The sequence below is a fragment of the Curcuma longa genome, unplaced genomic scaffold, assembly GCF_044706935.1.
Source record: "Curcuma longa cultivar G26 ecotype Majalengka, Jawa Barat unplaced genomic scaffold, ITB_CL_G26_1.1 utg18532_np1212_1030455_RagTag, whole genome shotgun sequence".
Lineage (NCBI taxonomy): Eukaryota > Viridiplantae > Streptophyta > Magnoliopsida > Zingiberales > Zingiberaceae > Curcuma > Curcuma longa.
The window spans coordinates 709,964-725,116 of record NW_027435598.1 but is presented as its reverse complement, the minus strand read 5'-3'; the positions used below and the strand labels follow the sequence as shown (position 1 = coordinate 725,116).

At 32.9% G+C, this 15,153-nt stretch overlaps 1 protein-coding gene across 3 annotated transcripts in view; it reads left to right on the top strand.

The window, feature by feature from the left end:
- LOC141819766 (piezo-type mechanosensitive ion channel homolog) overlaps positions 1-15,153 on the top strand; it is a 57,468-nt gene that overhangs the window by 24,364 nt on the left and 17,951 nt on the right. For 2 of the 3 annotated variants that reach the window (XR_012601101.1, XM_074707017.1), the window contains exons 5-11: positions 777-861; positions 1,691-1,906; positions 1,982-2,168; positions 2,731-2,859; positions 5,556-5,729; positions 12,751-12,984; positions 13,571-15,094. Coding sequence is in view for 2 of the 3 variants with exons in the window: in XM_074707017.1 (XP_074563118.1) it covers positions 777-861; positions 1,691-1,906; positions 1,982-2,168; positions 2,731-2,859; positions 5,556-5,729; positions 12,751-12,984; positions 13,571-15,094 (2,549 nt within the window). In the remaining variant the exon portion in view is untranslated. The remainder of the gene's footprint in view (positions 1-776; positions 862-1,690; positions 1,907-1,981; positions 2,169-2,730; positions 2,860-5,555; positions 5,730-12,750; positions 12,985-13,570; positions 15,095-15,153) is intronic. The other variant, XM_074707018.1, reaches the window with a different exon arrangement.

The window sequence follows — 15,153 nt, the reverse complement described above, 5'->3', positions numbered from 1 at the left end:
TATTTAGAGTGCTCCAACAAAAAATATTCTATATGGTGTAGGTGATCATTTTCAGGCTCTAATTTCCTATAGCTATGCATTTCACTTAGGGCTATTGTATTCCCTTGGGAGGGAATCTGATATCTCCGAATAGCAAGGAACAGATTGACAGATTGTAGTGGCTGGTCATATGTGAGCTCATTTGTCTCAAATAGTTGATGATTCAATTGGAAAATGCTCTAACTGAACTAATATGCTATATTTTGACAATCAAGTGACCATGCATATCCTCTATTCAAGATGTGGTGAAATATATAAAGATTGATTGCCATTCCGTCCCTTAAAAAAAATCTAAAGTAAGTTGATTATCATTTCATTAATAGCTCCATTAATCCATTAGTAGATTTGCTGTCTTTGCGAGATTTTAGAATTGGTAAATTTGTAGCAAGATAAGGTTTTATAATATATTTGAACTACTTGAGGGACTTTTCAGGACCTAATTACAAATAGATGACGGTCTAGTTGCCAGTCCACAAAACATAGGGTTGTAATGTTGAATAAATAAGATAATATACATAATTTGAGTTGACTACGTCAATCAAATAATTATTTTTTATTGCCTAACTTGATATGTATTCCAAGTTTTTGAAATGACATTCTCATTCCTGAATTTTCACAAGCCTTTTTGATCATTATAATTTTTTGACACTAATCTTGTATTTAATCTGGTAACTTCTGTTGGATTTTTAATGGTTTTGTCACTTGAGGGAAATTTTCTTACAATTTATCATTTGCAGGTCGGGTATGAGGCATACTAATTTTATGTTGAGAGGATCTGTTTTCCGGAATTTCAGTGTTAACTTCTTCATTTATGGTTTTCCGGTATGGTGTTTCCTACATTTTGTGCTTCCTCATGTTATATGTTTTTTCTAGCTTTTGTTTTGTGCCTTTGTCAATTTGAGACTTTAATTGTTCTTAAATTTCAAGTGAAGACTGAAAATTAGATGATGCAAGTAGATTCATGATAATGATAAAACAACAACTAATTAACTGCAGACAACTTCAGCAAAGCAGTGAGTGAGTTGCATTTAATTTAAATTGACTCAATAACAAGGGCATGGAGTTTGAAGTTAATTATTCAAGAAACTTGGGAATTGACAAAGAAAACCCAAAGAGAACTCTGAAAATCTTTGTCCGAGAGAAAATGAGATTACTTAATACTGATAAATCTATACCATATTAAACATATATAGAAAATCATTATGTCATTAACCTGAAAAGATGAGGAAATCAGATGTACATACATAACCTGCTACTCTATACTCACTTCTTATGTTGGAGCTATTATTATTATTATTTTTAAAGATATTAGATAGTGGAAGCACTTGTGCCCCAATTTTTTTTATACTTTTATTTTGTATTATTTTTTTTTATAAAGGTGGGTTTTGAAAGTAGTTAACTCCTAAAGGTAGCTTCATCAATTCTTCCACCAGAGTCCTTCACTCTCATGTTAGCTTTATAGTGTGCATGAGGATCTGGAATAATTGTGGGTATATGAAGGGTCTATATCTACATACACTTTATCACCTTTTACTAATTAACATTGGAGGACAATTAATAAGCTCAAAAAATGTGTCTATATCAACTTCATTATTGTTTGATTCTTTTGCTTGTTCCACATTGATGAACGTCTCATGTGACCATGACACAGGTGTTGTTATTTTCACTTTCTTTTTGGAGCTTCAGTTTCACCAGTATATGTGCTTTTGGATTGCTTGCATATGTTGGATATGTGTTATTTGCCTTTCCTTCTATAGTTGAACTACACCGGTTAAATGGGATGCTTCTAATATTCATTCTGCTGTGGGCTACTAGCACATACGTATTCAATGTGGCGTTCACATTCCTTAACAAAAAAATCCAGAAGGTAGTTGATTTTTCCACACATTTGTTTCTTGTGGCACTCATATAACCTAAATTTACTTTTTTTATGCTTATCTAGGACATGGTGATTTGGGAAACTATTGGACTATGGCATTATCCTATTCCGGGATTTTTCCTACTTGCACAATTTGGTCTGGGAGGGCTTGTGGCATTGGTTAATCTTGCAAACAATTCTGTTTTTCAGTACTTGTATGATGAGGGTGGGCAATTATCTAATACAGATAATATAGTCGAAGGTATTTGTGGTGATGCTACATTTGCATTTGATTCTCATTGTACTTGTCTTTTAACTTGTTTTTGCTGTTTCTTGTAACTATGTGCTAGATGTTAAATACAATGAATTTTATCTTCTAAACTAGTGTCCTCTATCTTTATGAAGTTTGCATAAGGAAATTGAGAGAAACATGGTTTTCTTGGAAATTATTTCTGATACATTTTTGATAATGACTGGTATCTTCTAGTTTCATCAACTTCGATCAGTCCTAAAATCTGTATTACCGATCAGCAACTTATTTTGACCAACCTTTTACCAATGGAAGTGTCGGCTTGATACTGAAATGCTATATATACTAATTTGCATTGGTCCTTCACCAAAATTTATTACTTTTTAGTTAAATTTTGAAATAACAATTAGTTTAGAATGAATTTCTACGATCATACTTTCTATTCAAAATCAGAGGTTGATAATGCTCCTGGATTATTTGTCAACGTATCATTTTTATGTATGGCCTTAACTACTCTATTGTTGCATTAGAAAATATAAGCAGTATATGATACTATCGTGTTAAATTCCAATCTTTGTTGCAGAAAAAGAGGACACGAAAGTTCTAATTGTAGCTACTATAGCTTGGGGGCTACGCAAAATTTCTCGTCCAATTACCCTTGTGTTGGTGTTTCTTCTTGTCATGAAACCTGGCCTTGTTCATGCTGCTTATAGTACGGTGAACAACATTCTTATTTATGTTCCTTATTTTGCTTTAAATTTTTATAAATTGTTATATGTTGTTAACTAGTTTGATTCAGTTCTAATATTTTTCAATGAAAATAAAATACTTTTACTATCCGGGTTATTCATAAAAGAATTTTTTTACTACAACCTATAACAAACATACAAAATCCAAATTCATCTATGGGGTTCTATAGTTAAATATGTTGATTTGATTAGAATTAAATGGCCAAGGATTAGAGAGGCCAAAACAAAGTTGTAATTAATCTAATATAAAGTTATTTTATTGATCAAAATATTGATGATATATCCTTACCTTACATAGGCTTCAATTAAGAGATAACTTTAATGTAGTCGCCCCAAGTAGTTTAAACTCGCAACAAATTTTAGCATGCTCTTTCATGAATATAAATGTTGTCATATCATTTTTAGTCTTTTTGGTTATAAGACTTTATTTCAAAACCATGAGCAAGGATAATTGTACCTTCATCAAGAATTGAAGTTTTGAAATGTACCGATTGACATAGGTAGAATTTACCATTCCCATTGATCGATACACGGGATGATTTCAGCTTCGAAGTAGCAACACATAACAAAAAATAAATTTGACATCGAAGCAGCACATGCTACGGAAACAAAGAGGGAGAGAAAGGAGAAGATACGAAGGAGAGGAGTACCTTTTAGAGAGGGATGAGCGACAGACAACTAGCAGTTGGTTGCAATGGGTGGGCGATGAGTGACGCTGTGGGTGGATAGCAGGCAATAGGAGAGAGGAATTGATGGACAGGGAGAGAACTGTGTGGTGAGAGAAAGGAGAAAGGGAATTAAATAATTCACAACCTTTTAAAAATATTACTAATGTAATTAAATATGATTGAATTAGGCTATCCTATATATAAACTTGGTTAACTTTTAAACTTGCCAAAATAAATCCAATTTGAGTCCAATTTGAACTCACTTGATCTTAATCTCCGTGTACTCAATGATTCTATCTAATCAAAGTGAATTTTAATTGAGCCTAAAATTGTAAATATTAGTTTAACTTAGCTTAATTAGCTATCAATGTTTTTTAAAAAATAATTTAAAATTTAGAAATACATACAGGATAAACTTGGTATTGATGAAATTTTAAAAACATCAACAAAGATTTTTTTGTTTTGGATTTTTCGATGTCGAAATATTATGGAAAATTTATAAGGGTTTGATGAGATTTTGTAGAGGTTCGTCTTTTAACTTTAGTTAGATAAGACACTTTGTTTAAATTAAAATTCATTTGATTAAGATAAGAAAAGAATTTATTTTTTATTGCATTACTTTAATTCATTTTATTGAAATATTATTGAAGATACATGATAGAGCAATGACTGGATCATAATATAATATATATATATATATATATATATATATATAAACTCTATTCAATTCAATTCATACTTAATTAAATAAATGTAATTATAAAATTTAAAATCTAATTTAAATCTAAAACATAATATTTTACATCTTAAAATTTGAAAAATCTTAAATCTCTCAATTTCTTGTCCATTTTAATAATTGTAGTTATGTGGAAGAAACAAAGCAAAATTAATACCAAATGGAAGAATTTTGAATTATTTCACTGCATTCAAAAGTTTTATTTAGGTTTATCAACTCAAATAAAAAATAATATTTAATACTCACATTCTTTCTTAACAAATGCTCATGAATAAATTTCAAACACAATTACTTAAAACCATAAAAATATGTCCATTTCAAACAAAATTACATCCTTAACAATGAAAGAGGGTCAGGCCTTCAAATCTTTATCTACTTGAATGTTACAAAACTCAAAAGCAAAACATGCCTCTCAACTTAATTTCCTTTTTTTCATTGCTTATTCTAGCATTCTATCTATAAATGCAATAGATTATAAGTGTGAATCATTATAAAAGAAAAATAGTATACAATTGATAAGTAACTAAAAAGGGCAGTTCGGTGCACGAAACTCCTGCCAATGCAAGGTCTGGACCACATTGGGTCTATTGTATGCAGTCGTACCCTGCATTACAAAAAGTTATTTTAGCAACTCGAACTTATGATAAGTAACTAAAGATAAAAAAAACTTTGCAAGCATTTTTAACTCTAAAAATTGAGGTCATGAAATTAATCACAAATATAAATAGAAAAAAAGATGATGTAACAATCTAATTAATTATAATATAAATTTAATTAAAAGTTACAACTTATACAAACTAAAATCATGGATTGAGGTGCCCATACTCATATTTTAAATTTAGATAGTTTTAAATGAGTTTTGATGCCTCCATTTTTAAAATAAGAGATTCATGTATGGTGTGGGTATGAATACTTTCTCAAGTGTCCTAGTGTGAAGGAGTTACTAAAATGCAATCCTAGGATAGAATAAATGAGATACTTTAGCATTGGAAATGTTTTACTGTGCTCTTTAGTTATTATGCAATTGTAAAATTTTCAATAGATAATATAAGTTCACATGGAGTACAGCTACTCTGCACGGCTTCTGTACATCCTAATTTACCTGAAATGCTCTGCTCTCCTATCTTCTGGACATACGAATTGATAATTCTATTGTGTTGGTGATAAATGAAGGGTTTCCTTATAATTCTAGTTGTCTTCTTTTCTGCATGATATGCTATGGTAACTTACTGAGAATTTCAATATTTTCTTTCAGTGTGTTTCTTCTTGGTATTTCTGTTGAGCCACTCTATCAACAAAAAGCTGCGGCAAGCTTTAGTTATCTTTTGTGAAGCACATTTTGCACTGTCATATATCTTGCAGCTTGATCTTATATCAAAAGCCTTGGAGCGTAGTGGTTCCTTGACTCATCTAATTCTTTCCCAATTAGGTACAATTTATATCAATATATTTACTGATAGTTTACTTGAGAAATAATCATCTTGCTATTTTGTATCATCTAGATTAATGAGCATAATTTCTAATTATTCGTAAGGTATTTATTATATCTGTTTTAATCATCTGATTATAATGCTTTAAACATATAAAATTGATTTATCCCAATAACTTCACTCATTTAAGGATTCTTATTTCTTCAATTCATCCATTCCTTTTGCACAATGTTAAAAATCAAGGTTTACATATCAAGCCATGCTGCCCCACATGGCTGATGCTTTCTGTTCTGCTCCTGCATTTAGACATGGAATGGTGTTGATACCAACTCAGACAGCTATGATCCTGTTCTTCTTTCTCCTCTTCCTCCATAAAGTTGTTTTGTCCAAACAAGTTGTGATCGAGAAATCAAAGATGAGAATTAGAGATGATGAAGACAAAAATAGATGAGAAGACATACTTGGTCGAGGGAGCTGGAGCTATAGAGGAGGGAAAGTAGCGGAGGGAAAAGTTCCAATGACAGTTAGTAGAGGTGACAAACTCACTGAATTCAGAGTCATGGTTCACATTGTGTGTCAGAGTTATGATTGCAACTTTGCCTTTTTTCAGTAGCCCTCTCCCATTTAGGTATTAGTAATCAACATAATACTAGTATCTTATATATATATATATATATATATACATAGTTGTATTAATTAACTAACATTTAGTTATATTAATTAACATACATATAACTTGCATATATAATATATGCTATATAGTTATATTAATAGATATGTATAACATATTAACTTATATGTATAGTTGTATTAATTAACTAATATATATAACATTTAGCTATATTAATTAACATATATATAACTATTTATAATAACTCAATTGATTTAATTATATATAATCCGTATTAATAACAAATTAATTAATTACATATAATTATACAAATAATTAATTGTATGTACTAATTTATATAGTTAATTGATTTTATATCTATTCATATAGATTTATACGTAGAAGGAAATAAGACTCAATATGGACATGACATGACATGACATGACACATATAGTACCTATCAAAATTGAAACTTTAGTGATAGGCAAGAGTACCTGGAGACAGATAGGAGTACCTGGAGGATCGACAATGCACCTTCTGTTGTCAGGTGCTGGAGTCACAGGAGCATCTGTTCTTTAGATGCCCTCCCATTGCGGAGCTCTGAAGGAGGATCACAGATTGGCTACATATGCGACAGGAGCTGTTCACATACAGGAGGATGCTGCGTGTATTTGGTATATGCTACTGAGGGAGTTGGTTGTTGACAAAGGCCCGTTACAAGCTTTGTCTTCTATGATTCACTATGTTTGGCGAGCGAGGAATAGTAGCTTCTTTGGAGAGGGATAAATAGATATTGAATGGATATTTAGGAGTGTGCAAACGCATGTATACCGATCACTAGGGTGTATTCTAATTTGACATTGTGTCAGGCATAAGTAGCCCTAGGGATGTGGGATGGTTGATTATGGTGATTGGGCTTACCCAATCTTGATTATACACCTTTTTCTTTGGAATTAATATTTTTTATTTATCCAAAAAAATTTGAAACTTTAGCATAACTCGAGTATTTAAACCTCAATTGGAGTTATTTGATCATTAATTGCTACTAGATAGGATTCAAAACAATATCAACTTGACATGATAAATTATTGATCAAAATTGAAACTCCGCATGGCTCAAGTTTTTAAACTTTGGTTAGAGTTATTTGATCATTAATAACTATTAGACTAATTATCACATGTTAATAGAACTAACTATTTTTCCAAAGCTTGATCTCATCTACGGAAAGGACATTTAGCTATTTAACTTTTCCATTTTCCATATTCTCCTCTTAGTTTTTTTGTTTATATCCATAATATTCCCATCAACTTCCCTAAGTTTTTAAAATCCATTTTACATTATTAAAGTTATATCAAATTCAATTCTAAAGCATACCCCCATCCACTGTTTCCACATTTAAGATTCTCTCAAATTTTAGTGGATAGATGCTCGATCTTATCCTTTGGTTTGTTAGCGATTAGTCCTTCAATAGCTACCTCACTCAGATACCACTTATAAGAACTGTGAGCTCACATGGTTTGAAATCTTGAGTCGTGTCAGTATTTTAGTCTTTGATTAGGACAATATTATTTTGGTATCATGTCGACGTTTTAACATATGGTGGTAAATGATAAATTGGAGGTCGAAGAAGGAAAGAGATGACGACAACAACAACAACCAAGCCTTATCCCACTAGGTGAGGTCGGTTATAAGGATTCTTTTACGTGATTGGGCTCTATCCCATACTATATCATCATTTATATTTAAATAAATTTTATCTTGTTTTATTGCTGTTAACTAAGTTTTTTTTGTCTTCGTCTTTCTCGTTTGATGGACGTATTTGTTATAGTTTCACATCGCCTAACTGGAGCATTTATTAGTCGTCTAAGTACATGTCTGTATCATCTTAAATGTGTCTTTCGGAGTTTTCCCATGCAACTCCGACTTTCTCTCTAATGTTCTCATTTCTTATTCTGTCCATCCTCGTATGACCACATATCCATCTTAATGTTCTCATCTTCTATTCATGTGTTCGAGTCATAATCCAACATTCAACGTTATATGACACAGCAGGTCTAACCGCCGTTTTGTAGAACTTCCCTTTAAATTTTAGAGATACTTTATGATCACATAAAACACTCGATGCTTTCCTCCATTTCAACCATCCTGCTTGTATTCTATGTAAAACATTTCTCTCAATCCCTCCTTCGTCTTGCAAAAATGATCCAAAATACTTAAAACTTTCAATTTTAGACAACTCTTCATCTCTTATCTTAATTATTATCTCGTTACGCCTAATATTGCTAAGCTTATATTCCATATATTCTGTCTTTACTTTACTAAGCCTAAAACCTTTCACTTTTAGTGTTTCCGGCTAAAATTATAGTTTAACATTTACTCCTTCATGTGTCTCATCTATCAATACAATATCAAATAACATGCACCACGGTACTGTCTTGAATGTGTCTAGTGAATTCGTCTATAATTAGTGTAAAAAGATAGATACTTAAAACTGATCTTTCATGTAACCCTATCTTTATTGGAAATGCTTCAGTTAATCCATCTGAAGTCTTCACTCTAGTCGTTATATCCTCATACATATTGTTAATTAGTTCAATATATGCTATGCTAACACCTCTCTTTTTTAGAATTCTCCATATAATTTATCTTGGAATTTTATCATAAGATTTTTCTAAGTCAATGAATACCATGTGTAGATCTTGCTTTTGCTCTCGATATTTTTAATTAGTTGTCTGAGAAGATGTATAACTTCTATTGTCGACCTTCGAGGTATGAATCTAAATTAATTTTCGATCACCGTAGTCTTTTTCCTTAATCTCTTTTCTATTATTCCTTCCCAAAGTTTCATGGTATGACTCATTAGTTTAATGCCCTTATAGTTTGCACAATTTTATACGTCTTTCTTATTCTTATATAAGATAACTAGAGTATTTACCCTCCATTGATCAATACCTTGTTTCCCTAGACACTTCCATATTTCTATGGGAATATCATCTGGTCTAACGACTTTCCCATTTTGCATCCTATTTAAAATTTGTTTTACTTTTGAAGATTGAATTCTACGATAAAAATTTAAGTTTCTATATTCATTTGAGCTTCTTAAATTACCTAAGTTGATCGCCTAAACCTTTATTAAAAAGTTGATGAAAATATCTCTTCCACCGCTCTTTTATTTCTCCATCATTTCCTAGTACCCTATTGCATTCTTCTTTAATACATCTTATTTGAGTTAAGATATTTTGTTTTTCTCTCTCTCACTTTAGCTATTGTATAAATGTCTCTTTCCCCTTTTTTGTATGCAATTTTCGATATAACCATTTAAAAGTTTCATTCTTAGTTTCATTTACTGTTTTCTTAGCCTCTTGCTTGGCTATTGTATATTTTTTTAATTTTTTCTCGTTCTTACAAATATATAATTCCTTATGGGTTGTTCGTTTTCCCTTCACTTTCTCCTGTGCTTTCGCATTCCACCATCAAGACTCCTTACTTGGTGGTGTATGCCCTTTTGATTCATCGAATACACTCTTTGTTATTATTTTCAATTTTGATATCATCTTATCCCATGTCATATTAGAATCATTGTATATTTCACCTAATTCTTATACTCTTACCTTCTTCTTAAATATGTTTTGCTTGCTATCCTTTAACTTCCACCACTTAATTCTAAGAATTGTGTATATTTTTCTTTTATTAATACTATGTTTGAGATGTATATTCAACACTACTAACCTATGTTGGGTAGTTAAGCTTTCTTCATGGATGACCTTGCAATCTTTACAAATCTTTTTATCTCTCTTCCTAACCATAAGAAAGTCAATTTGCGATTTATTATTCTAAATGTGTCCAAGTGTTCTTCTCTTTTCTTAAAGAATGTATTAGCTAATATAAAGTCATATGTTATCGCAGAATCCAATATAGTTTTCCCTTCTTCATTTCTTGTTCCAAACTCATAACTCCCATGCACCCTCTCATATTTCTTCTTTTTCACTTCGACATTCCCATTTAGATCGCTTCCTAATAAAATTATTTCATTTGACAGAATATTTTGTAATACTTCATTAACGTCGTCTCAAAATTTTGATTTGGTATCTTCATCTAATCCTACTTGGGGTGCATGCATATACACTAATTACGTTCATAGTTTTTTTTCTTCACTATTATCTTGAGAGCTATAATTTCATTCTCTTTTTAAACTACTTTTACAACCTTATCCTTTAATGAACTATCTACAACAATATCTACTCAATTTCTTGTTTTACTCTTTCCTATGTACCATAAGTTAAAATCCGAGTTCTCTATCATCTTTGCCTTCTCACCTACCCATTTTGTCTCTTGTAAATACAAAATACTAATTCTTCTTTGAATCATCGTATCTACTACCTCTATTGCTTTACCAGCGTGAGTTCCTATGTTCCATGTTCCAAATTTTAGACTATTAGTTTTCCTATAATATTTATTCTTATGCAACCTATGATTTTGTCTATGAGAACTTTTGTCTATTTAATATTACACCCAAGTTCTCCTTGGAGATGTAGCAACACGTTCTTGCCAATACATTAATGGATCTACTCATTGACTTAGCTTAACGCTGGCTAGCGCTAACGCAACCCTCCTTGCAACGCATGACGAGGTTAATTCGCATTGGCGGAGTTAAAGAGATGAAGAAACAAAAAAATAAGACAACTATTTAGTCAAGCTCAATGTATACTTTCCATCTAGAATCCTACGATTTGGACATTATCTTGTATGGAATCAAACTATAAAAAAATAATAATAACATTTTCTCAATTTTAGCATGCCAAGGGGTGTCGATACTCATCGACACGATTGACACAACAACACTGAGTAATATTCGATTTTGATAATTTATCAAAATAATATGTTTTGCCCAACATGGTATGAGATTTCAAACCGTGAGGGATATAGGTGAATAGTGTTTAACCTCCAAATGTACTCTTACTTTTGTTAATGACTTATCAAGGTTAATTACAAAAAAATTAGTGCAATGGAAATAAAACAAGTAAGAATACAAATGCTAACACTCCGATGTAATGCGGTTCGAATCTTGCGTTCCTACTTCACAGTCTATGATTATTTCACGAGTCACTCTTGAAAGTTCACTAACTTTTCTCTTTCTTGGACTTATACGAGAGGTGATAAACGTCTTATAATCTTCTTTACAAGATGAGAGACAATTGGAGTTGGGAATATTATGGGTACACAAAGGGAGCTCAGAAGAATAAGAATAATAAGCTTAAATGCCAGCCTTCGTACACTTCCTGCAGTCCTTTTATAATCTTCAAATGTTTTTTACTTTGCCGTTCTACCATCGAAAATCTACTAGATCCAGCATCAATTGTCTATTTTCTTGATGCCAATAACCCTTAGGTCATCCAACTGTTGTTGTTTAGCTTTGTTTGATCAATAATTACCTTCAACTTAGAGTCATTAGTCAACTACATCATGTCATCAATCGACTGCCTTGTCGAGTTAGCCGCTAGTTGATTAGCTTGAGTCGATTATCTAGTCGACTTAATCACCAGCAGACAAGCAACATCTTGCTTCAAAGTCATCTTGAGAAACCATGGTAGGAAGTGAGGGCAACTGTCTGCAATGAGATTGCAGCGGAATCAGCTAGAAGATAGAGAAGTACCCTTCTTGACTGAATCTAGTGTTCCCAATGAGAAAGGGAACAGAAGGTTGCAAAGAGCATATAGATTGGTGACAGCTGCCGGCAGAGGAGACACCCATGGTTGCTTGGGGCTGAGGCAGCAATGGGGTTTTCAGCAAGAGGCGGCAGTGACGACTGCTAGGCGCAATCGCAAGAGAGGAAGAGGGTTGGCTCAAGAATAAAATGGGAGAGTAGGAATATGGATATTTAATAATACATAAAACCCTAACTCACTCGACTGAACCATGCTAAATCAATTTATCACTAGTTCAAAATCACTTTGAGCCTATACACCACATTCCATAATTGTATCCACTAGGATCTTTAGGCTTTATTTTGAAGTTATTTAGGCTAAATTTAACCACGGATTCAATTAATTAGTCCCAAAACTTAGTTGCCACAGCCCAACTCTTGTTAGCACATCTAGACACTAAGCCAGCACCATTCTTGGCTGATATTGAAATCAAATTGGTATTGAAATTACAAACCTTGGTAAAAGTAAACATTATTGAAAGAGCTATACAAGCACTAATCTTGTGTGCTGCCACTTGGTCTGACTAGTAAGTCCTTGTGTTGGAACATGTGAATCCAACCCTTGAACGCAGTCTCATGATTATTACACTAGTTATGCTATCAACTTTTAGCTCATTATCAAATGCCATTGTCATCACTTGATACTTTTAGTTCTTTCCATTTTCTTACTGAATTGGAGTGAAAGTATGTGCTTTTTGGCTTGCAGGTCTGCAGCAGCATGCTGGCTACATGGATTTTGTGAAGATAGGAGTACTGGCGTGTTTTTCTGCTTTGCAAAATCATGGATTTGACATCCTCTGTTCATTTTCTGCTGTTCTCCAACATACACCACGCCCTCCACTTGGATTTAGTGTCTTAAAAGCTGGTCTTAAGAAATCAGTTCTGCTATCTGTGTACAACTCAACAAGCTCCAGAGGCAGACACCAACGCTCTTCACATGGTAAATGCCTTTAGTTGACATTATGCACCAGCAAATCATGTGGATTACAAACCTTTTTTCCCTTTTTTCCTTCTTTCCATCACCATTTTAAACTTGTCACAGTCAGTAGAGCTGTGTGACGTGATGCTTACCTGACTAGCTGTTGGGTATTAAGCAGTGTTAGATCTAACATGTGCATCACATATCTTGTTAAAAAGATAGCCATTAAAATACCTGAATTGCTTTTGGTATTCTGTCATGAAGAGTTAAATTGTATAACATAGAATTTGCAAAATACTTGTTTTACACACTGCTCAGACTAGGCATGCATGTTATCTGTAAATTTGTTTCTCCTTTTTTTTTTCCTCACCTAAATACACATAAATGTAGCCATCAGTAACAAGTAAAAAAACATATTTGTATCCTACTTTCTTATTTTCCCTATCTTCACTTTCTCCATCTTCACCTTCCCTTGCTAGTTTGTTGGTCGGTTTGAGGTAGTTGATTGCTGATTTATATTTCATACTTTTTTTAATTCAGTCAGATCTAGTTGAAGTATTGATATATGTTTCATACTTTCTTTAACAATATTCATTGGATTGTGTAGAGCAACAGATAGCAGCGTATCTCAGCAAAGTGAGTGAAATATTCTTGTCCACCTACCACTCTTTTGGAGCATATGTTGCATTTTTAACAATCCTTTTCACACTCTACCTTGTCACACCAAATTATGTATCATTTGGATATCTTTTCTTCCTCTTGGTTTGGATAATTGGAAGGCAACTTGTGGAGCAGACAAAAACTAGACTTTGGTTTCCCTTAAAGGTCTATTCAACAGTAGTTTTTATTTTCACCTATAGCTTGAGCACTTCTACTGTCTTGGCATCATGGGTGTCTAAGTTGGTGAACCTATATACTGATTTGGGTTTTAATCCTGAAGCTTCTTTGTTGGAGAATGTCTGGCAATCTGTAGCTGTTCTAATTGTTATGCAACTCTACAGCTACGAAAGGAGACAGAGCAAACATAAGACAGTTGATTCATCTGCAGTGTCAGAATTTGGATTTCTTGGTTTTGTCAGAAGGTTCCTGATATGGCATAGTGAAAAGCTCTTGTCAATTGCTCTCTTTTATGCTTCTTTGTCTTCAATAAGTGTATTTGGTCTTGTTTATCTTCTTGGGCTTACTCTCTGTTCTTTTCTACCAAAAGTTGCAAGGATTCCATCCAAAGTATTCCTTGTTTATACAGGATTACTTGTTGTGTCCGAATATTTATTCCAAATGTGGTGCAAGCTTGCTGACATGTGCCCTGATCAGCGACTCTATCATCTAGCTCTCTTTCTTGGTTTCAGATATTATGAACCAGGATTTTGGGGCCTTGAGTCTGGTTTAAGAGGAAAAATTTTGGTAATTGTCGCATGTACACTACAGTACAATGTATTTCACTGGTTAAACATGATGCCGTCTTCTCTAGTACATAAGGGTAAGTGGGAGGAACCATGTCAGTTGTTTATTTCAACAGAACATTCATCAAGACATGCTATAGTGTATGCTGAAGAAAATGAGGGAATGTTAGACTCGATTACTTCAAGTGAAAGAACCTTTTCTCCATCCTTTAACTCCAACCTCAACAAAACACCAGAGTTTGTTAATGCCACGGGAGGTTCAGAGAACAACAATAAGAGATACTTGTTTTCACACATATGGGGGAGTTCCAAAGAAAGCCACAAGTGGAACAAAAAACGTATCCTTGCTTTAAGAAAAGAGAGGCTCGAAATGCAGAAGACTACTTTGATAAGCTTTACAAAATTTTGGTTAGAAAATTTATTCAAACTCCGGGGACTTGAGATTAACATGATTGTATTATTATTGGCAAGTTTTGCAGTGTTGAATGCTATATCCATGTTTTACATATTATGCCTTGTCACGTGCATTCTTTTAAAACGAGAAGTTATTCGTAAGTTGTGGCCTGTATTTGTTTTCATATTTGCCTCTGTCTTGATTGTTGAATACTTTGTCACCTGGAAAGATCTAGTTCCATGGACTGGTGAAAATAGCGGGGTTGAAATTCACTGCCATGATTGTTGGAGTAAGTCAGACTGCTACTTCAGATTTTGCAAGCAATGTTGGCTAGGTACACTTCTGTGACTATGTATAAATTGATTTCCATATCAATGAACATGCTTGCAGATG